Source organism: Brassica rapa, chromosome A08, assembly GCF_000309985.2.
Source record: "Brassica rapa cultivar Chiifu-401-42 chromosome A08, CAAS_Brap_v3.01, whole genome shotgun sequence".
In the NCBI taxonomy this organism is placed as follows: Eukaryota; Viridiplantae; Streptophyta; class Magnoliopsida; order Brassicales; family Brassicaceae; genus Brassica; species Brassica rapa.
In genome coordinates, this window is record NC_024802.2 from 20,745,820 (window position 1) to 20,768,141 (window position 22,322).

Sequence of the window (22,322 nt, forward strand, 5' to 3'; positions counted from 1 at the left end):
TTTTATTTGCTTATAGTCAATTTTTATAATATTGTCTTCTTTATTTTTTTAATTATTATTAAAATAAAAATATTTGTCCTATATTATCCTATTCCTGTTGGTTTGTTCGAATGTGTGGGTTTGAATAGAAAATCGGTGTTACCTATTTATAATATTGATCGGATTCAAAGCGAGGTGTTAGGTTTTATGAGAAACTTGGGGAGAAAGTTAGGGAATCTTCTTTTTAAAATCGAATCTCTCTATATTTTAAGATTAGTTTTTAGAAAATTCAGTAACTTTTTTCTGCGTGTTTCTCAAGTTGGTAGATCTTCTTTTTATTTGATTTGATTCCGTAAATCTTTGAATACAAAATGAGATTTAAAACGACTTAATGGGCTTAAAACCAAAAATATAAGTAGCAAATTGGTTGGGCTTTTTATTTTCGAAAAACATTTAAAACAATTGAAAAAATAATTGAAAAAGAGAATGAAATGTTTTGTAAGTAATAGAAAAAATTCAGGGGCAGATTCATAAGAAGTATTCTGCTTTAATAGTATAGATAATGCGTTAATGTTAATCAAACCAAACTGTATTGCAATGATTTTCAAGAAAAAGAAAAGAGAGTTTGCAATATGATCCTTTTCTTCTCGTGTAACGTTTTATAAAGGCAAAGACTTTATTCGAACATGTATCACTTTTATAAAAAGTAAGACAACTACTAAGGGAATGTTTATGTTTTTTTTTAAGGAATCTGCATCAGTTAGATTCAAACTAAATACAATTTTGGATCAATACTGTTATTCAAGATACAAGATCAAAGGTTTTTTTCCTATGCAAAAATTTTGTTTTATTTCTAAATGTAGCAGAAAAATATGAAAACAATACAAAAGTATATGTTTGCATATATAATCATCAAATGCGTCAAACAAAAAATTAAGTAATATACTCAGTCGCAGAAAGTTGCAGGGCAACACGCTAGCGTTTTGTAATGCATCTTCTTGCTCGCATGTACCCTAAAGGAGGATTCTTCAACGAGATGCTGCAACGCGTGTGCAACCAATAAGAGTATCTCATCAACGACCCAACGTTCGAGCGAGCGTGGAACGTTCCTCTCAGGTTCAACAACACAGGACCTGTTCCGAGCTGTAACTGCAGCTCCTGGCTCTGAATCATTTGAATAGGGACCTGACTGCTCACGAGATGGAAGCTCGTGAACATGGACATTCCCTTTGGAACAATGAACGGCTCGATGCGCTGTGTTGCTATGAGCGTGTTGTAAAAGTAGAGCTCGAACATGATGTAGCTGAAGTCGACACTTCTCTTCTTGCTTGGGTTTGTGAAGTTTACCACAACCGCGAGATCTCCGTTTAGAACGTAACCCATTTCGAGATTCGCCGAGTTTAGGTTAGCTGCTGCGATGGCGAAGTAGGGTGTGTGTGGACGGTTGCTGAGGTAGACGAGGAGGAGGACGAGGCCGGAGAGAATCAGGATGACTAAGAGAATTGCGCAGCAGACTGTAGCCGGTAGTTTCATGGGTTTGGTCCTCTTTGGACCTTGTTGATGGTGCGTTGGTCGTGTTGGAGCCGTCCTCCATGGAGTTGGTTCAGGTCCATGGCCACCGTTGGGTTGAGGTCGTTGTTGATCTTCAGGGCTCAATAGCGATGGCCTACCAGGGTTTGGATTACGGCGTGGTGGTAACGGTTCTTCTGGCCTCAGTGGCATGGGTCTTGAGGAAGGCGGCTCATGAATAAGTTCAGGTGGCTCACTCTGGTGGCGACCTCTAGTCTTTATTCTAGGCCCTGATGGAGCAACAGGATGAGCCTGTGGGTTCTGGTGGTGGTCCGGAGAGGGCCATGAGGTAGAGGGACCACCGGGATGTTGATCCTGCGAGGAAAACTGAACAAGATGAGGGTTGGTTTCATAGTGGTGATAAGACATTAAAGCACCAACAAAATGAGAAAAGACTTGTGTGATAGACTACTGATAGCAAGAAAAGAGAAATTATGAGTGTTTCTAAATGAGAGAGAGAGGTGATAACTTGATGAGAAGTACAAGTAGGATTCTTGAATTAAAGGAAACTGACACAAGGAAGCAAGTAATCTTTTTTACATATTTTTCGTTCTAAGCAAGCGAAACTATAGACATCATCCCCTTTATTTTTCATCAAAAATTGTTTGGAAAAGAAATAAATAAATACAAGATATTCAGTTGGGTTCTTGGAGAGAGAGAGAGATAAGAGCTTACAGGTTCCCGCTTATGGTAAACATTCTGTTTTTAGAATGTTTATGTATTCTTCTTCTTCTCCTTTTGTGCTAATACGGGCTTAGCTCTGCATCAGTACACATGATGAAACATAGTAAATGACATGACTGAAGAATAGAGTTAGGACTCGCTGATAAAACAGTCACACAAATACTTCAAATTTTAAAATTTTGTGCAATCAATATATGTTCCAGAAAAAGCTTGATTTTGCTATAAAATATATCAGTGTATGAAAATATGCAGAATATGATAAGACTAATAAAGCATTTTGACCCACTTTCAAACATTGAAACAAAGTTATCAGATGAAGTCTGAGCTAACCTTCTGGATTTCAGACTTTAAAATGCAGTTTCCAAAACATCAAGCTTGATGTGCCGATACATAAAAAGAAAACTCCTTCTCTCAGTCCAATACGATCCGTCCTCAATGTAATATTTCTGAGGAACGGGATTAAACTGAGCGGATGCCTTCAATAGTCTAACCATAAATGATGATCCTTCAGGAGTATCAATGTCAAGTCAGCTGCAACAAAAAAAAAGTAAAGATTTACTTGGTCTATGCAAACTCAACCACAGATTCACTAGTGTAGGAAAGGAAGGAAACTAGCTCAAACCTGATTAAAGTTTCTTGTTTCTCTCCAAGCAGCAGCATGCATCAGCAGAGGCTAAATGGCTCTGTATCAGCATCTCCATGCCACCATACTTTGACTAAGATGGCATTTTTGCAAAGGAGAAGACATTAAAGGTGTAGAACCATAGTATGCCTACGCATCAGCACTCACTGAACAGCTAGCCTTAATGAGTGTATCAGACACATCTCTATCAAGGGTGAAACCTTTCTCCATCATCTGATCCCAAATCTCGTAGGCTGCCGATAGTTTATTTTCTCGAACGAGTCCTCCAATAATGAACTTAAAAGTCAATTCATCAGGACAACATTCCTTACTCTGCATGTCCTTAAACAATTTCAACGCTTCAGTTACTCTACAAGACCTGCAGAGACCACTTATAAGTGCGTTGTATGAAACCGCATCCGGTGCAATCCCATGCTCAATCATGTCACTGAAAACTCCATAAGCCTTGTCGAGATTCCCGGATTTACACAAATGGTCCAGAATCGTTGTGTAAAATATTCTATCTGGCGACAGACCTAACCCCGTCATCTGATCAAGAAGCTTCTTTGCAACACTAGAGTTACCTTCCCTGAGAAAAGCCTTGATAAGACTCGTGTACGTCACCACATTTGTCGCTATCCCCTTCTGTCTCATTTCCTCGAAGAGCTTGTAAGCCTTCTTAGTATTTGACGCCCTGCAGAATGTCTCAATCAGAGTGCTGTAGGAGACAACATCACATAAACCTCTAGGCTCCATCTCTTTAACCATGAAGGAATATCCTTTATCCGGATGACCAACCCTGCACCGCCGCTTAAGCAACTGGTTATAACTATAAACATCAGGCTGTATCCCACTCCTCACCATCTCCCCCATCACCCCTTCCGCTTTCTTCACCATATTGTTATCATAATAAAAATTCAACAACACATTGTACGTAACAAGATCCGGCTCACACCCACTCTTACTCATAAACGACTTCAAAGCCTCCGCCTTTTCTATCCTCCCCGCTCTACAAAACCCGCTAATCAACGCATTGTAAACCACAGTACCAAGCTTAACTCTTCCGCTCTTGATCTCATCCGCCACCATCTCATAAGCCAAGTCAACTCTCCGAGCGTGACACAACCCAACAACAAGAGCCGCACAAGCTTTATTATCCGGACCAACCCCACTACGAATCATTACATTCCAAATCTCAACCGCGTCAGTGACCTTACCAGCTCTAAACAACCCGTTAATAAGTATAGTATAAGATACAACATCTGGCTCCCTACCTCTCCTAACCATACAAAAGAATGTCTGAACAGCAAAACCTACTTTTAACTCTCTACACAACAGATCTAAGTAAATGTTGAACGCCCATACGTCAGGTATGTATCCGAGAGCTTCCATGTCCCTCAAAAGAGCGTCAATGAGGTCAAAGTTTTTAACTTTACATAAACCCGAGATAAACCTCGAGTAGGTGAAGGGGATTAAGGAGAAGCCCATCGGCGTCATATCCTTATACAATGCCTCCGCAAGCTCGAATCTCGAGTCCTTGACCAAGACCCCGATGAAACGGTTGTAGTCGCAAGAGAAAACTCGGTAGCTTGAGTGACGCATTTCGTCGAACACCTGAGCTGCGTTGTCGATCGTACCTGACTTCACGAGGTAAGCGATGCGCGAGCGGTATGCGAGGCGTACTGCGCCCAGCGTCTTATGCATATCAGAGAGATACGCATAAGATCGTATCAGGTTGCCTTCTTTATTTCAGCATCAGATCGACAACGACGGCTGGTGCTGGAGCTTAAGCAAGAGAGGGAAGAACGGGAAGTACTCAAACTGGGCTTCTAACAAGGCCCATTACGTTCGTCATTAATCTTTGACTAAACCCTCTTGTTGAACTAGAGTGTCTAATTTTGTTTTGATGTTTATTTGATTTTGATGTATCTTATTACAACGTGGAATCGTCTGAGCGCATAAAGTTAGTGGGAAAGTTCACCTTACAACGACTCGTGACCGTTCGGTTCGCTCTTCAAGTCAACCGTCGCTTGCTTTACACGTCGGTGGACCACAACGTTCAAGCCATTACCTCTCTCGTCACTGATTGGCTCGTGTCTTACACTCTCCTAACTAGCGCGTTAGCTATCTAATCTCTTTAGCTCCTCTGTTTCGATACCTACAAAGAAACAGCTTTAAAAGGAATAAAAATTTAATTGATTTTCCTCCGAAAGTTTCCATCTTTATGCAAAAAGAGAGAATCTAAGATCGATTCGCTATAAGGGTAGTATCCGGTTCCTCACTCGGAGCTCCGGATCACTCAGATCTGTTGAAAGTTTCGATTTTTCTTCGGAATTGAGAATCGAATCACGAGATGTCGAAGCCTTGGGGTGGAATCGGCGCTAGTTGGGCCGACGAGGCTGAACGCGCCGACGAAGAGCAGGCTGCCACGGCGGCGGATGAGCAGAGCTTCCCGAGTTTGAAGGAGGCTGCGACTTCTACCAAGTCTAAGAAGAAAAAGAAGATGACTTTATCAGAGTTCACCAAGGGAGCTGGAAGCGGTTCTGTTGGGATGACGAGGGAGCAGATGATTCAGCTTCCCACTGGTCCGAGGCAACGCTCCGAGGACGAAATGCAGCGTGGTGGTATTGGCGGTGGGTTCTCTTCTTACGGTGGAGGAAGGTCTGGTGGAATGTCGAGAGGTGGAGATGATTCTAATGGGTCTTGGGGCGGTGGTGGTGGTGGGAGGAGAGGTTATGGTGGGTTTGATGATGATCAGAGAGGCTCCTCTAGAGTTTCTGAGTTCCCACAAGTGTCTAGGGCTGATGAGGTTGATGATTGGGGGAAAGGGAAGAAGTCGGTTGCGGCGTTTGATCAGGGACGTCAAGGTCGTTATGGTGGTCTTGGAAGCGGTGGTGGTAGTTATGCAGGAGGAGGTGGTAGTGGTGGCAGTTATGGAGGAGGAGGTGGTGGCAGTTATGGTGGTGGAGGTGGTGGCGGTGGCAGTTATGGAGGAGGAGGTGGCTTGTCTAAAGCTGATGAGATTGATAATTGGGGAGCAGGTAAAAGCCATTCGTCTCTGACAAAATCATCTACATTTGGGTCAGGTCCAGAGCCTGACCGTTGGGCAAGAGGAGTCTCTTCAGGTGGTGTTCAAGAGGAGCGTCGTCGTCTTGTTTTGGAGCCAAGAAAAGTTGTTGTTGGTGATAGTGGAGTGAGTGAGACTCAAACCGATGTGAAGACGAGTAAGCCGAGTCCATTCGGAGCAGCTAGACCGAGAGAGCAAGTTTTGGCGGAGAAAGGATTGGACTGGAAGAAAGTTGACTCTGATATTGAGGCTAAGAAGGGAAGCTCTCAAACGAGCGCACACTCAAGCAGGCCATCAAGTTCTCAGTCTAATAGGTCTGAGAGTTTAGCGTCGAACAACAATGTGGAGAAACCGAGACCAAAGGTGAATCCTTTTGGAGATGCAAAGCCTCGGGAAGTGTTGTTGGAGGAGCAAGGGAAAGATTGGCGCAAGATGGATTCTGAACTCGAGCATCGAAGTGTTGACAGGTCTGTTTTAAGTTTTATATTCTTTGCGTACTGAATGAGAAAGTTAACTTGTGAACCAAGCATGTGCTTTAACGTATCTCTTAGGCATAAGATAAGACTCTCTGACCTTTTAACGTACCATTGGTGTCTGTCTCTTTTAATCTCTCTGTCTTGTGAAACGAATTTGTTCCAGGCCTGAGACAGAAGAGGAGAGACTGTTGAAGGAAGAGATCGAAGAGCTACGGAAGAAGCTCGAGAAGGGAGCAGCCATCGCACCTGAGAGCAAGGAAACTCAACAAGAATCATCAGACAGTGATAACCATAATCTACTACGCGAGAAAGAGAAAGACCTGGAGTTGCTGATCCGTGAGCTGGACGACAAAGTGAGGTTCAGGCCAAGAGCAGCTGAGAGGCCTGGATCCGGTGCAGGCAGAACAGGTAGTAACTATGGTGAGAGACCACATTCCAGAGGTGGATCAGTTGATGAGTCTAGGAGTGTGGAATCATCCATGGAGAGACCGAGATCGCGTGGCGCAGGTGGTGGTGATGATAGAAGAAACTTCCAAGGAAGCAAGGAACGTGGTTTCTTCAGCAACAGGAAGTTCGACAGGTTAGTAGTCTTTATTTACCATCTGATTCAACTCCATTACAGAGAACATACTTAGACAAGTGTAGAAACTTGCTGACTTTAGTATAAAGATTCAAAACATTAGTCATCTTTGTGATGTTATTAAAACTGACATATGAGGTTTTCCATAGGTCATCGACGTCGAGGAATGGATGGTAGAAGAAGGAGAATGGAGTCTGGTTTGCAGACCGTTCCCAGGTTTTGAAGAAGACAGAGAAGAGAAGGTTCAATAATATTTAATAAAAAGAAAATTTATCTCCTTTGAGAAACCTAATTTTGGAGGTTTTTTTTTTGTTTTTGTATTTGATTCATCTTCTGAAATAGAAGCCTAATGGTTTCGTTCTTCTTTTTTTTTTTTTTTTTTTGTTCACAGTTTCATTCTTCTAATTTCTGTATTTGTTTGGTTGTTGGCTCTTCAAACGGCAGAGCGCGAGATTTGTGACAATTAATGTGTCTTTCTTAATTTTGGAGACAGACTGTGTGTTCGGTTCTTCTTTTGTGTTTTGAAACTCTATTTACCACTTCAGTTTCTATTGCACATAGAAGAACAGTTAGTAAAAAGTTTTTGCAAATTTCTCAGTTCTGAGAGCAAGACTCTTAGTGGTGAACACATGCAAACACAACAATAGTCGTATACGTAACAACCCCCAAATGAAATCAACGAGAGCAATGTACAAAAAAAAGGTTAAGTAAAGAGTGTCTTGACGCAAAACTTCCCAAAAGGGAGAAAAGAAACTCATAAGAAAGAGAACACAAACTCATGTTTTGGAGATGCAAGCAAAGGTCACATAGAATGAATCCTTAAAAGAAACAAAGAGATCATCAATCTATCTATATACAAAAAGAATCTTCATCACCCTTTCAAAATAATCCTCTCCCAAACGCCTGGTGAGCTGCTGCATTCACCAGACACACCAATACGCCTCATACATTATATCTCAGCTGTGAAAGTGTTATTAGTCCTGAGGAGGGGATTCAAGCCAGTCTCCTCTCAATGTAGAGATCTTGTGCGGTGAAGATTCCATCCATCATTCGCTTTCTCTTACACAATTCCCCGGCAAGAGAAACCTATACTTCTCTGCGTTCTCAAGCAGATAAGAAGGAAGATGAACAGCCGAGAAAGAATGAGGAATCGGACCCATCTTCCCTATAATATCCTTAAACGTATACTCCTCAGGTAACATATCGAAAAGATCAGCTCCTTTGCATATAACTCTCTGAACTCTCTTAGGATTCAAGAAATGACTAAACCTCACTCTATCATTATGACTATAAGCCTTCATCTTGAATATAAACTCACTAATCCTCCGAAAGCAAAAGCTGCAATGCCACCCCGCATCCGCCAAGATCTCATCGCTCTGACGGTAATGAGCGTACCGCGTCTTCCCCGTCTCGTACCTATGCACAGAAGCTCTCCAGCTCTTGTTATCAACCAAGAACTCAAAGGAGTAAAGATAGTTCTTGAGCCTCAGGTGAAGTATCTTAGGCACCTCGTCACACCATCTCAAGAGGTTTATAGTGTGTCTACTCGGGATCTCGTCGACGTCAGACATCAGCAGCAAGTCATCATCAGTGATCCCCGCGATCCTCAGAAGCTGATCAAGAGCTACACGCTGATATGCCTCCTCGTAGAAAGGGTTCTGCCCCTTGACGAACCTCCCACCGAGGGAGCCGTAAGTGAGACGCGGCTCCACGAACTCGAACTCGTCCCTGTGAGCTGCGAATACGAGAGGCTTAGGGAGGCCTGTGAAGGTGGAGTTTGATTCTAAGAGGACGAACTGAGTGATGTAAGGGTAGAGCTCTCTCCAACGAACAGCGAGGATGTCGAGCTCGTTGCTGAATAAAACGGCGTCGTAGACTCGTCGAGGGTAGTCACGTACTCCCCAGCCGTGGAGCTTGCAGAGAGTCTCCATGGTGGCGTTCTCGTGGTGGTAGTGAGGGATGTCGTGGAAGGGTTTGGGAGGGGATTCCCATAAAGGGCGGAGGAAGTAGGAGATCTTCTGGCCGTGGATGTAGCCGGCGAGGACGCATGTCGGGACGATGACTAGTAGGAAGATGTATGTCTTCATGTCGACGCCGCGGAGAGCGCAGCAGAGTCTGGAGAAGCTGAAGAATCTACCAGTTTCCTGCAAAGACAATCAATATCTAAAAAACTCAGATCCAAGTTTGGTTTCTCAAATTAGCACAAAAGGTGTAGACTTTGGGGGGTTAACAGTGATGGGTTAACATAAAGATCTAAACTTTATCGAATTAGAGTGGTAAAGTTTCGATTTTTAATAAAAGGGTAGTGAGATCTCGTTTCTACACGTCAATGAAGAGCACACAGATACAAACCTGACTACAAACACCACCACAGATGGAATCAGTCTTCTTAGAACAGTAATGCCCACCAGCTTCTCCCATCATCCACCACATCAGATCCGCCGATTCACCAAAAATGCTAACAACCCTTCTCAATTCAAAGGTCAAAGCTCGTCTCTTCGGCGACGATAAGTAGATCTCCGGCGAAACCACCAATCTCAACAAAAACAGAAACTTTCCGAATAAGGAAAGAAACAAAAACCCTTTAATCCCTGATGAACAATAGACTCAGAACTTTTTTGAATTGGGAGAGAAAAAAAATGAAAACTTTATATGAATTTCAGAAATTGCTAATGAGTGAGAGAGAAGGAAGAGAGAGAGATGAATAAAAGGCTGTGTCCTCTCTGTAAATGGGTGGCACTACGCGATTAAGAAAGCGGAGGGGCTAAAGCGTAATTTGGATTAAATCTTATAATAATCGGACAAATTCTCTGTATATTCCGTGTTTACGAAACTACCCTTGTCTCGATCAGCGCGTGGGGGCATTAGTTTGAGGGTGATAAGGTCATTTCAGAAGCAGCGTAACGGTTTACTCGGGCCCCACCACGAGACTCTCGGCCTGACTCAACGCCTCTGTTTTGTTTCTGTCGTGTGAATGACTTCATGCGTACAGTTCCGACACGTGGCGCTCTAAAATATCTCCTTTAGATATATCTTCCGGGCTTTTTAATCTGGGCTTGCTATTTTAATCGTGGCCCGTTTAGATACTTAAAAGGTCAACGGAATTGGAAAGTGATTATTATGTTAGTTTGTATTAAAAAAAATATATTACTATTTTACTATGGGTTTATATGAATTCCAGATCATGGATACGGTATCATTACATGTGTGAGAGAGAACAAGTAACAACAATTCCTTGACAAAATAATTTAGTTTTAATGGAAGAATATGATTCAATGATTTGTAAATCTTTAATAATGCCAGTGGATCATTGTGACTTGTGTTGGATAGGCCGGCTATATATTGACTTAGAAAATTATAAGGTCATTTAACTTATGATTGAGAACTAATTTATTTATAATTTAGATCTCATCATCTATGAACTGGAACGTGAACAAAAAAAACAGGAAATGTGTTTAGTAAATTAATGAGATGAAACTTGAAAGTCCATTTCTCTGTTTTCTGGTGGTGCGAAAAGTTACTTTATTTGTTTATAATAATTTACTACACGTTTTCAAACATTTAATAAAACTTATGGTCTCTAAATCAAACTGAAAAGCAGATTATGTAGTCTAGTTATTCGTGCTACTACCATTGTTATGTTACAACCCAAATTCGTAACCGTATTATATTTATATGTATAGGTATTACTATTTGACCATGAACATGAAAATGAGTGGACATACAAATATATCAAAACAAAACAGGCAGCTTTTAGGTGAAAACTTTAAGAAAAAGAGTTACACGTTTTGTAACTCCCATGATTCATAACATAAAGAAAACAGTGACGCGTGATAAGAATGGAAACTTGCATTGCATTCGTTAACGTGTGTCGTTGTATTGGATAATTGGATTAGTCGACGTTGACTTGCAACTTTTTAAGTCTTCCACTAATCAAACTTTGAGGTTTTCAATGGCCGAGACGTCCCAGTCTCACATTTATGATTGAATGGGATAAAAAAAACTTCTAGCTCATCATTTCTATTTTGTGTGGAGTTGGGGAAACATCAACTGAAGCTAAATTAAACACATCCAAGTTTTGGAGACGATAAAAAGGCACATTTTTTTGATGTGATGTGTCAAGACTCTTGACTCAAGAGAGAACATGCAGTATGCTCTGGATAGATTTGAACAATTGTAGTTTAATCATGTCAGTGCGTTTATAGTTTCATAACCTAGAATTGTGTAGACATTTGGTATGGAACTCCAGACACTGACAGTTTCTCAATTATACTAATGGATCAGCTAGATTTTATCTTGGATCTTGAGGTAATTAGTACAGTCCACACCCTTATTAATAATTATGTATTAAGATTCCAATTCTCGAAATTCAAAATGTTTATTGATTAAAAAGGATCTTACATTACAACTTAAAGTCTTATAGAAAGAGATAAATTCAAGTTTCTTTTTAGCTCGGACGACACGGAAAGGTGATGTGATCATGTGCAGATCTTCTTAACTTATTAAAATAAAACTATAGTTAGTTCAAAAGAGTCTCTTTCTCTGTTTCTCCTCCCCATTCTCTTATCCTCTCTTCCGCCATTGCAGCCTGAAAACATATAAATATCATCAACGGATTAGAACAGTCGGTGAGTGAGAACTTGTTTAGCCAGTCTTAGTGTTTTTGGTTATTCACCTCTTTGGCCCAGTTGGTTGTGCAAATCATCCAAGTCAAAATTATCGACTGAACAAAAGTTCCCGTCATCATCCCCCACCAGATACCCTAATCCATAGAAGTTTCCATAGCATTAAAAACTATATATGATCTTTTGTCACATTTATAAAAGGGTTTTCCTATAAAAGATTTGAAAATCATTACCATTACGCCATATTCAAGCTTGAATCCCAACAATAGACCAAATGGGATTCCAAACAAGTAATAGCAAGCTATGTTCACATACGCAACAACTGCTTGCCATCCCGCTCCCACAGCCACTCCTGAGTTATTGTAGATAATTGAGTTTTAACTACCATAATGTCTATATAGTAGTCGAGAAAATAGATATTACCAATCTAAAAAAAATGTCATTAGGGTTTTTACCGGACAAAACAGGCTGAACATTGTTGATGACAATGCAGAAGGCAAGCATTGGTGTGAGTTCTCTAACCACATTCCTAACTACTTCATCTTCCACAAACAAAACCGGATACTCGTCTTGGAAGAAGAGTAAAACCGCCGCTATAAGCATTCCGAATGCTGTCGATACTATCACCGCCACGACGAGAGAGAACTTGGCCGTTCGTGGGTGGCTAGCTCCTAGCTCATTTGACACTCTCACACTGCCACAACAGAAATTTTTTTTATTATTAGTCGTGTGAGATGTGCAGAATTTGTAAAGAGTTTAATTTTCACTAGCGGATATTTACCTCACTGCTGCGTTAATCCCAACCGAAACCATAACTGCCCATCCCAAAATGTTCATGCTTCATTTTACACATGCACGTAAACAAATAATTAGAGAGTCGGAAATTTTGAACTTTCTTTTCCATTTTTTTCTATATCCCTATTTTACAATTTAATTTACATACATGCATGCAAAATTAGATTAAGAAAATGTGTGAAATTAAATATTTATATAGAGTATTGGACTATATTGGCCACAAAAGACAAAACAAAGAGACTACAACGCACGTTAGGTCTACTCATTTTAGAGAATCTTTATGAAACAAATGAATAAAACAACACAAAACAAAACAAAACCATTTATCATGTAATAACCTTAACTAATGTCGTGCAGAAATGATATAATGTAGGAGATATGTTTATTTAAAAATACAAATAATTTTACCATATGGAGAGTGCAGCTACGGAGACTTCAGCATTCTTCAAATATCCAGCAAATAGTACAAGTGCCATAAAATACCAAACCTCCAAACTACAAACGTAAATAAATTATAAATATGAACTAATGAGTCGGATCAAGTAGGCCAACAACAAATAACCGGGAAAAACGGTTTGAAACTCACCAAATCATGACAGCAGAAGCCAAAGACAATTTAACAAAACCCCACAAATTGTGAAAAGCCTCCCACGTGAAACCTGACCAAGCCTCACCACAAGTCCCACCAAAAATATACACGAGTTGCGCCACAACGATGAACCACCACGACGCGTTAAGCACCAAAGCTAAACCGGGAAGTCCCCAATGCAACCTAGACATGACTAGCCACGTGAGGAACGTGTGGATCACAAGAGCCACACCAGATATTCCTGCCATGACCATGATCTTGCTTTGCGACTGCAAAAACTTAGCGGTCGGGAAATTGATGGCGTATGCGAAGATTTGTGGGATCATGTAGATGGAGAAAATCCCGGCCATGGCCGAGATTGCAGCTGTTTGGCCTATGAAGGATAGGATTGGAGCCGCGAAAACATAGAGCAGTGAAAGGATGAGAGCGGTTGCGCTTAGAATCACCCATGAGCGTTGTAAGTAAACACCGAGCAATGATGCTTTTCCTGCTCCAAACGCTTGTCCGCATAGCGTTTCCAACGCGCTTCCCATTCCAAGCTAGTCGCGTTCGCGATTCACCATACATAAATAAATAGCCGTAAGAATTTTTTAAATTACATTGGTTACACACTAGTACTACTATTATAGCAAGTACGAAATAACACATCAAGTGGTTTAAAGTGCGCCTACTATAGACAAGTTGATGATTTTACTTAGATTCACATGTTTGTCATTGTAAACTTTATATAAAAACTCTAGAATCTAGAGTTAGATTCAAAAATTAATTTGTAATTTGGTTTATGTTATAGTTTTCTGAATTTAAGATATAGTTTATACGTAAATAAATAAATAGCCGTAAGAAATTTTAAATTATTCACATGTTTATTATCTTTAATTTTATACAACTATAGTCTTGATTCGAAAATTAATTTGTAACTTGGTTTCAAATAGTCTATACTTGAGGTATAATTTTTTACCAATGCTAATCAAAACGTAAACAATCACAATATTTGAATATTTCAGCTAATAATAAATAGTCTTTAGTTTCTTTTTTTTTTTTTGAAAGTTCTAAAGATGTACATGCATACCATGATACCGAAGGAGAAACCAGCAATTACGGAGTTCTCAATGGAGACGGCGGCCAGGGCGATGGTGCTAATATGTCCGGCAAAAACCTGAGTGATGGCTCCGAGAGAGAACTGGGCCATTGATGTGAAAATAGCCGGTCCGGCTAGCTTCCATAGCTTCTTAGACTCAATTCTAAACTCTCTGACGAAGTCTCCGACGTTGGAGATGGGAGGGATATCAACGGCTGTAGAGGAGAAGGAGACAAGAGAAGATGCTCTGCTTCCCACTCCTAGATAACTCATCAATGCTTTATGGGTTGTTGGGTCAAGATCCTCCCTGGACGACAGAAACGGATCCATAAAACTGTTATCTTTCTCCATTCTCCTTCGATCAAGAAAGAGAGAGAAAGATAAGAGGTAAGGGAGAAGATCGTGGATCTTGCAATGTTACAGAGCAATGGTTATATAGACACTATTACAAAATGTTATAGGTCTAATAATTTAAAAGTAACTGAGGAACAAGATTTTGTATTGTATGAGTTTTTGGAAGAGTGGTAAAAGACAGCTTTACACCAGTTAATCTTTGACTTGGTGTTCCATAGTAGAATATATTATATGACTGAGTCTGTCCAGTGTTGTATAACTGACATACGTAATCAAAGGGTAACGATTTGATATTTCATCGCACGGCCAGCTAGGCTACCAATACAATATGAAAAAAAAACACTAAGAACATTTGCAATTGTAATTCACAAGTTGTTATAAAAATAAGGGAAGATCTTTGTTTCGTGGTCTCCATATGCCTTCTTACGACGTGCGAGGCAGTCAATGTGATATCCAAGGAAAGGAGAAACATCTTTAAACATTTTAGTTGAATTGGCTAAGGTTGTTAGCCGTTGAAGAAGCAATGAAAAGGGGTGTTTAGGTTTCAAAGGCCCATATAAACCTGTTGGGTTTTCAACCCAATATCAGAGCGAGTGGGAAGGTAAAGGTTGCAAGAACTTTTTGTTTCTTGGCAGTCACTCAAGACTTAATTCACTTACTGTAATCAAAGAATAATGATACTGAAGATTGCAAGGTTTCTTGTTAAAAACAGTTGTTGATGGAATGATGGTGTGTCAGTGGCCAACGTAATTTCATTTGTCAATGAACTTGACATAAAAACCTTTGTTTTTAGTTGTTTTCTAATTTTTACACCATCGGTTATGAGAAGCTTCAACAAACGAGACACTTTGGTTGCAATTGTATATTCCTAAAAACTTGTTGCCAGAACTCACAAGAATTACATTACACCAATCTATTGCATTTGAAAGATTACCTCCCACCTCATATATAGGATTCATCCTGGATTTAGTTTTTTTTTAGACAAATTTTTAGAAGAATTTATAACAACTTTAAATGGTAGCCAAAACCCATCGACGGTTCTTCACAGAGTCAACATTGCGACCTTCTCACCGGAGCTGCAATCTTCTACAGAGGCTCTCAGATCTTTTACTATCAAAATCCATTGGTTGGATTTTTCAACGTCGATTTCAACTTCTTTGCGTTTCTTCGAACGCGGACTTTAATTAGGACTACAAGTGAAGCTTGTCTATGGATCTCTTCTCTCCTTTGCCATATCTATCATTTGTCATGTCTTAGTTGTTTATCAATTTACTGTCGAGAATATCTCCGTTATTCTCCGGTTGTAACCGACTTAGCTCATTGGCTTTTAATTTAATATAAGTATTTGGTGTTCAAAAAAAGAACTTAGCCAAAAAAAATGGTATACCTTATTGAAAGTTGAAACATATGTTTGTCAAAGGCAGCAGACAGAACAAAATATACAAAGTACTATGTAAAATGAAAAAACGATGGTTCTTTCCATGATAAACAAACTTTTACAAAGTACCCCCATAAAAAGAGAACAGTAACCGGTAGGTATTACATTACATACACAGCTTATCACACGAGAACAAAGAAAATCAAGAAATGGAGAGCAAAAGCAAAGAAAAGAACACAAAAGCATACACACAAACAAGCAAACAAATAGAACAGTTATTTATCAAGATTGAGGATGAGTTGTGGCACGGCCTCTTTCGCTAACACTGTTCTCCGCAAATTTCTGGCTTGAAAGATGCAAGTTCTTTTCTTTCTCTTTAGAGCTCCACTCAGCGAGGTAATATTCTTCTTCAGTTACTTTCTTGGAAGAAGGTCCACAAAACATACCTCCCCATTGTGGAAAGTAAATCAAGCATATTGGTAAAGTACACGCGATAGACATTATCCCCATTAGAGTTATACCGGTCTCTCTAGAGTATGTTGACCCTTTGAAGAATATCAGTTGAGTTAAGACCGCACCAACATTGCCTCCCGCTCCTGTCATTCCCGATATCACCCCAAGAGATCTACATAACCAAAGAGCAAATACGTTAGATAACTAGTCTAAGTTACAAAAAGTATAATTGCCATGCATAAAACTTTACCTTCTAGAAATAAATGGAACAACGCCAAAGGTAAGTCCACAGGAAGCTTGGACGAATACAGAGAAGATGAGCATAACAACTATAGACCCAGTCAAGGAATCAATTTGTCCAAGAGATGCACACAAGACACCTCCTAGTGTTTGAATAATCCACCACGACCACAACCTTCCTCTCATCCCAAACCGTCTAGCCATTAGATCCGAGAGGATACCTCCTCCGGGTCTAGCGAAAAAATTGGCTAGACCGAAACTGGCTGCTATAATCCCAGCTGTGTTGAGGTTTAAGTGGAATCTATCAAAGAAATATTCAGCTATGATGTTGTCTATTGTGAGCTCAACTCCAAAACAATAGCCATATGCTAATGCTGTTATCCATCCTCTATAGTTTGTGATGCCATGAGTGATCACCTTCCCAACCTCATCTTTCTCTTTCTCTCCAGATTTGTGCATTGCCCAATAATCTCCATCAGGCAGATCCTTTTATATTTAAAATAAAATAAAAAAAGACAAAACATAAGTGAGAGTATCGCATCATCGTTGACTTGCATGTAATAAACACAAACGTAACTGAATTTGCTTGTAATAAATTACATTTAATGTTTTTAATAGTTTTAGTCATTATATAACCAAAACCGGAAATTAACCGGATAAATAGAATAAACCGGTACCTGACCGAACAAGAGAACGGCAAAAGCAGAGAAGGTCTGAAAGAGACCGGGGATGAAGAAAGCGATCCTCCAAGCCGTGAACTTAGTGGCTCCCATCTGCCGGATCACCGAGAACACGAGCGGCATGATCAGCTGCGTCGCGCCTCCTCCGAGGTTTCCCCACCCGGCGGCGATACCATTAGCCGAGCCCACGACGGGCCCAGAGAACATAGAGCTCATCCAGAACTGCGTCGAGACAAAAGTCGCGAGCGAGAACCCTGCAAAGAACCGGACCATGATAAACCCTATCGGCGACTTGATCCCAGCCGTGAAGTACACCGCGGGAGCGGTGGAGAGTGTCAACGCGGCGGAGGCGAGGCGCGGGCCGAAGAGGTCGCAAGCCGTGCCCATGACGAGACGAGCGAAAACTGAGCCGGACACGGAGGCGATACCGGCGTTTCCGATGTCAGTGGCGGTGAGGTTGAGATTCTCGCGGATGACCGGGAGGAGAGGCGGAGCCGCGAAGGTGGAGACGAAGCAGCAGAAGAACTGGAACCACGAGAGGTGGAAAGCTCTCATGTGAGGCTTAGCGACGGAGAAGAGGCGGAACGTTGTTGACTTGTTCTCGGAGTCCACCGGAAGAGCGAACCTCCGAGTGGTGGTGGTGGTTCGAGATTCTTCTCCTTTGCCTTCGACGTCCATTGCTTGCGAGCTTTGGAGAAGCTAGTGAGGGATTTTAGTAGGGTTTAGCTAAGAGAACGAGAGGAAGATTCTTGATGGATCTATGGTTTGAGGTTATGAGTATATATATAGAGCAGAGTGTAAAAGGGCTCTGACATTTTCATGGATGTTCTTCTGAAGAGTGATGTAATCATTTTTTTAGATATTAAATGGGTGCTATATTTTTTTTATTTTAACGCGATCGTAAATATTAGTATTGTTTTGTTTCTTATGCATTGAATTCTGCTTTTAGGGGGAGTGTATCAAATAGGAATTTTGAGGTGATTTGATTTTAGTGAGTTTTTAGATGATTTTAAGAGAATATTAGAATTTGGTGTGATTTTTGTTAAATAACTCTAGAATTTCGTCTAAAATCATGAAATTTGATTTGGTGTGATTTTTATTTTTATAACTAAGAAATCCCTTTCAAACACCCTAAAAACATTTAAAGCATTCTAAAATTTTCAACTTAAATTTTGTTCAATAAAAGTAGATTTCAGAGTGTTTGTTAAAATGACAAGTTTAATAACACTCGATTTGAAAGTATTTTTTAAAAATCCTCATTTGAATAACACTGGATTTGTCATTTTAATATAAATCATTTGAAACTCTTAGTTGAATACACCCCCTTAGTAGATTTCGATTTAGCTAGGTCGAGCAATAATCAAAATAAAACATATTTTTTATTTTAAATAATATGGTTTAGAATTTTCCGTACAGTTTAAGAAAACAATTAACTAGTAATTACTTTATCACAACATTTACTTTAAAATAAATAATTTAAATTAAATATAATATATTTTTATTAGTTTAGCCTGTTTAGAAGAACTTATATTACAAATTCCAATTTTAAACTCACACTTGACATAGTAAATTTGAAATTTGCTTTAGTTTTGGTTGATGTGTGAGAATCATTTTTTTCTTTTTTTAACTGAGTTAAAATTTAATCTAACTATAAGATCAGGTGTTTCGGATCAATTAGGATCAAACCAGTTATCTCAACTCATACATACAATGTTGTATCAGATGCAATACATTCATGGGACTGTTCTAGCTCTTTCTGTTTTCATGTCATCGAATGTTTAAGTTAGTTGAATAAGAAAAACCTCAAAATACTAATGTATAGTTTTCCAAACTTTTACTTTTTGTTCTGTTTTTCATATAATAGCCATTTAAGTATCAATTAGTTGTTGTACTTTTTATTATATCGGAATAATGTTCGAAGTCAATACTTGAGAGTTGAGACTCGGGGAATAGTAGCTTCGTTTGGCCTCTTTAACCATGGCAAAGGTAAAGTCTTCGGGGCAATAACTTTGGCAAAGTCTTAACTACAACAATGTGTTACAAAATTTCCAACTTGTTTCTTTCATTATCTGTAAAATCTCATGTATGCAATGATTTCAACATAGAAAACAAATTAAACATAAGCTTATGAATTCGATCCATTTAAAATCGTTAGAAATTCATAATAGGATTCAAGGGATTTATTGAATAGTGTGAAAGAATGAGAATATGAGATCAATATTTTACATATCAAAGAAAAGAGGGATTAGCTTGAGATTTGCATAACCAAAATCTTCTCTTCCGATCTATCTTTTTGGCCGAGTTATATGTTACATTTTTATTGTATATATATATTCTATAAATTTGTTCTATTTAAAAGTCAGAAACTATAATTTGATTTTATGATTTTAATATTGTAAAGACATGAAACCAATATTATATATATATATATATATATTATTTAGAGAATTATAAGCCAATTTTTTTGAGTTTATCTATTCCGCTGAAGATTGTTAAATTTGAATGTTATGTCTTTTTATATTGCGATAATGACATTTACAAAGAAACAACAAAGTTTATGTCATCAATGAAAAATAGTTTTATGTTAAATATTTATTAGAAAGTGAAAATTTTAGGTAGAAAAATAAAATAAAGTTTATGTTATAGGTGAGAATATTTACATAGTTCATAGCAGATATTTTTCATATATACATGTAAAAACTCGGTAATCATATATGTAGTTTAATATATATGAATGATCTGCTATGAACTATGTATACTATTTCAATAGTTATCTATTTTGGTGAATGGAAAATAGGTTGTTTCTGTTAAATAAAACTGATTGTGTTGTTGATCCAGTTTTCATTGATTTGCACTTGTTGGAATTTTTCCTAAACTACCATTTAAAGGGCGGCCATCCAGTCTCTTTGTAATAAATTTGCATGTGTATGATGAATGTTCCATAAGATAACTCGTACATTCTAGTGTAGTAGTTAATAAAAGCTTACAAAATAGCTGATACAATTAAAAAATAAGACATACGATACTAATTTTTGTCATCTGTGAATTGAAAGTAACCATCAAAAGTATACCAAATTCAATACACAGAAATCATCTCATCAAAGACAATGATGGAATGATCAACCAAAGAAACTTATCCAAAAGCCATAAAATACATAAACCGGATAGCAACCAGAACCATAAACCGGATATTCCTAAAATCAAAGAAACAGTTACTAACATAAAATTATAAACCAACCTCAAACCTACAACCATCTCACTAATATAAAATTATCAAACCGTCTTTGAAGCTAAAACATGTAAACCACATTCAAAACATCCAAAGAAGCCAGCGAAACTAGTAGCAAGACTGAGGAGACAGCTTCAAAAGACATACGATACTACCAGTATTTACAAAATAAAGCTAATTTACTTAACTTGATATATACGTCTCTTCCTTTTAGTACTTTAAAGTTTAAATCTTAATTATCAAAGGTTCACTAACCACAATGTCTTTGAACATAACCATTTTTTTTAAAGCAAGCCGTTTATTTGGACTACTGAGAAAAAAAAAAATCAAACTGGAATCGTTAATAAATAATGGTTTTAAGCTGTGAATATTCTGTGGGTCCAAAATTGCTGACTTTTTAATAATATGTGTGGAATCCTGGGAGCGAAGACTTGGCATCTCCTTATCGTCTGGACCTCGTTGGAATCCTATGAACTACTTCGGAGATAGATTCTCTTTCTCAGACTTTTCTTTTGACATTTAGATATTTAAATCTGACGTCAGAGAAACCTCGGTGAAGTTATGAGCCTCGTATTTTTCTTAGAAACAGTTAAGAAAATAGACAATCAATTTTAATGATATTAAGTTATTTTTTTGAATGTTTGTGGCCATTTAAGATACCAATAGTTATCACTTGTCACCTATGATTAAAACCAAAATCACAATCAAAGTAAAAGTAATATTTATTTTCAATCGTCACATTTATATAAAAAAGTCTTGGTTTCTATAAGTTCCGTACCAAAAATATTACGGCACTTTTCAGTGGGCCTGGGGATGGTGAGAAGAGTTTACTTATTTCAAAATTATTTTAATATAGCGTATTGCATGATCAATGGTGTTTATCAATTATTTTACTATTATTATTACCCAGCCGCATATTCCAAAAGTCGTCTAAATTAATTTTCAAATCAACCATCTGAATCTCTTAAGAGTAGAAAAACAAATTATCCACCAAAAATGCAATATGAAAACATAAATCAAACCTGGCTGCACGATTGATCCTAAAGATGTGAACAAAGAAAATGATACAAGATTGACAACAAAATGATTTAGATATGAATATCAAACCATTGATTCCTATTGGTCAAATTTAACAGGACTATTCTTATTCAACATGTGGTAATTTTTCACCACTGGTTTTAGATACTTTCTTCACGACATGTTCATTCGTATAATTAATCAGGATGGAGCCCTCAAGGACCGGTTTAGCTAGCTGTGCATACAACGAAATCTAGTGCTGACTTTCTGTGGCTATAAAAATTATTGCACATCGTATAGAATTTGTCGTACCAACTTTACCTAGAAAGCTGGATAACACATGAATCCATCTAAACCTTTGAGTTCACACTAGATAATCACCAGACGCTTTGAAATAAATAACTTTTTTTTTGTATTTATGAGTGAAATGTCTAAGAGATTGATTATGATAAGGTTTATACAGTTTTATTTGACCAAAAGAAGGTTTATACAGATTTATTGATAAAACAAACAAGGTTAACAATTACAAGCTAGAAATGAGGTATTTGACTGATTACAAGATGTTAGATTTAGTATATGGTTCAGATATAGTATTGTAATTTGTTATGTACAGTATACGATTCCAAGGTATATAATGATTTAGCATATGATTTGTTGTATGTAAATGTTAACTAGAAAAAACACATGAATATTTAGATGATATATACGCTGCCCACATGATAGAAAATCATTGAACTATGTGGTTATAAAGAATGCATGAATCTCAAATGTTTTTTCATCGTTCAGAACATATTCAGATATTTGAACCAACATTCTCATCTATAATTTGGGGATTTTAATCAAATAACAATCATTGACACAAAAAAAAAAAAACTTTAGACCATACACGAACAAACCAAAAAAACGG

The 22,322-nt window shown here is 38.4% G+C and overlaps 6 protein-coding genes across 10 annotated transcripts; 1 reads left to right on the forward strand and 5 right to left on the reverse strand.

Moving 5' to 3' along the window:
* Positions 1 to 242: 242 nt before the first annotated feature.
* Positions 243 to 2,196, reverse strand: LOC103836127. The gene has a single exon (XM_009112356.3). It carries the CDS (start codon positions 1,915 to 1,917, stop codon positions 955 to 957), a length of 963 nt encoding a protein of 320 aa, XP_009110604.1. The 5' UTR covers positions 1,918 to 2,196; the 3' UTR covers positions 243 to 954.
* A 667-nt stretch (positions 2,197 to 2,863) lies between these two features.
* Positions 2,864 to 4,790, reverse strand: LOC103836128 (pentatricopeptide repeat-containing protein At1g13040, mitochondrial). Its single transcript, XM_033277868.1, has one exon. It carries the CDS (start codon positions 4,556 to 4,558, stop codon positions 3,005 to 3,007), a length of 1,554 nt encoding a protein of 517 aa, XP_033133759.1. The 5' UTR covers positions 4,559 to 4,790; the 3' UTR covers positions 2,864 to 3,004.
* Positions 4,791 to 4,954: 164 nt separating this feature from the next.
* Positions 4,955 to 7,521, forward strand: LOC103836129 (eukaryotic translation initiation factor 4B2). 5 transcript variants are annotated; one of them, XM_033277863.1, is made up of 4 exons: positions 4,955 to 6,388; positions 6,561 to 6,977; positions 7,127 to 7,335; positions 7,374 to 7,521. In XM_033277863.1, exons 1-3 carry the CDS (start codon positions 5,208 to 5,210, stop codon positions 7,152 to 7,154), a joined length of 1,626 nt encoding a protein of 541 aa, XP_033133754.1. In that variant the 5' UTR covers positions 4,955 to 5,207; the 3' UTR covers positions 7,155 to 7,335; positions 7,374 to 7,521. The 5 variants fall into 5 exon arrangements, with proteins under 5 accessions (XP_033133754.1, XP_033133755.1, XP_033133756.1 ...); XM_033277864.1 differs by having other exon boundaries at positions 7,127 to 7,308; XM_033277865.1 differs by lacking the exon at positions 7,374 to 7,521 and having other exon boundaries at positions 4,955 to 5,823; positions 5,854 to 6,388; positions 7,127 to 7,342.
* Positions 7,522 to 7,665: 144 nt separating this feature from the next.
* Positions 7,666 to 9,710, reverse strand: LOC103836130. Its single transcript, XM_009112360.3, has 2 exons — positions 9,330 to 9,710; positions 7,666 to 9,121 (listed from the first exon to the last, which is right to left on the reverse strand). Exons 1-2 carry the CDS (start codon positions 9,408 to 9,410, stop codon positions 8,024 to 8,026), a joined length of 1,179 nt encoding a protein of 392 aa, XP_009110608.1. The 5' UTR covers positions 9,411 to 9,710; the 3' UTR covers positions 7,666 to 8,023.
* A 1,626-nt stretch (positions 9,711 to 11,336) lies between these two features.
* On the reverse strand, positions 11,337 to 15,608 carry LOC103836131 (protein DETOXIFICATION 31). The gene is made up of 8 exons (XM_009112361.3): positions 14,056 to 15,608; positions 12,984 to 13,525; positions 12,806 to 12,892; positions 12,384 to 12,440; positions 12,058 to 12,296; positions 11,836 to 11,954; positions 11,653 to 11,739; positions 11,337 to 11,565 (listed from the first exon to the last, which is right to left on the reverse strand). The coding sequence occupies exons 1-8, from the start codon at positions 14,413 to 14,415 to the stop codon at positions 11,497 to 11,499; spliced, it is 1,560 nt and encodes a 519-aa protein (XP_009110609.1). The 5' UTR covers positions 14,416 to 15,608; the 3' UTR covers positions 11,337 to 11,496.
* A 264-nt stretch (positions 15,609 to 15,872) lies between these two features.
* LOC103836132 (high affinity nitrate transporter 2.5) lies at positions 15,873 to 22,155 on the reverse strand. Its single transcript, XM_009112363.3, has 3 exons — positions 17,167 to 22,155; positions 16,500 to 16,975; positions 15,873 to 16,421 (listed from the first exon to the last, which is right to left on the reverse strand). The coding sequence occupies exons 1-3, from the start codon at positions 17,845 to 17,847 to the stop codon at positions 16,079 to 16,081; spliced, it is 1,500 nt and encodes a 499-aa protein (XP_009110611.1). The 5' UTR covers positions 17,848 to 22,155; the 3' UTR covers positions 15,873 to 16,078.
* Between the last annotated feature and the right edge of the window lie 167 nt (positions 22,156 to 22,322).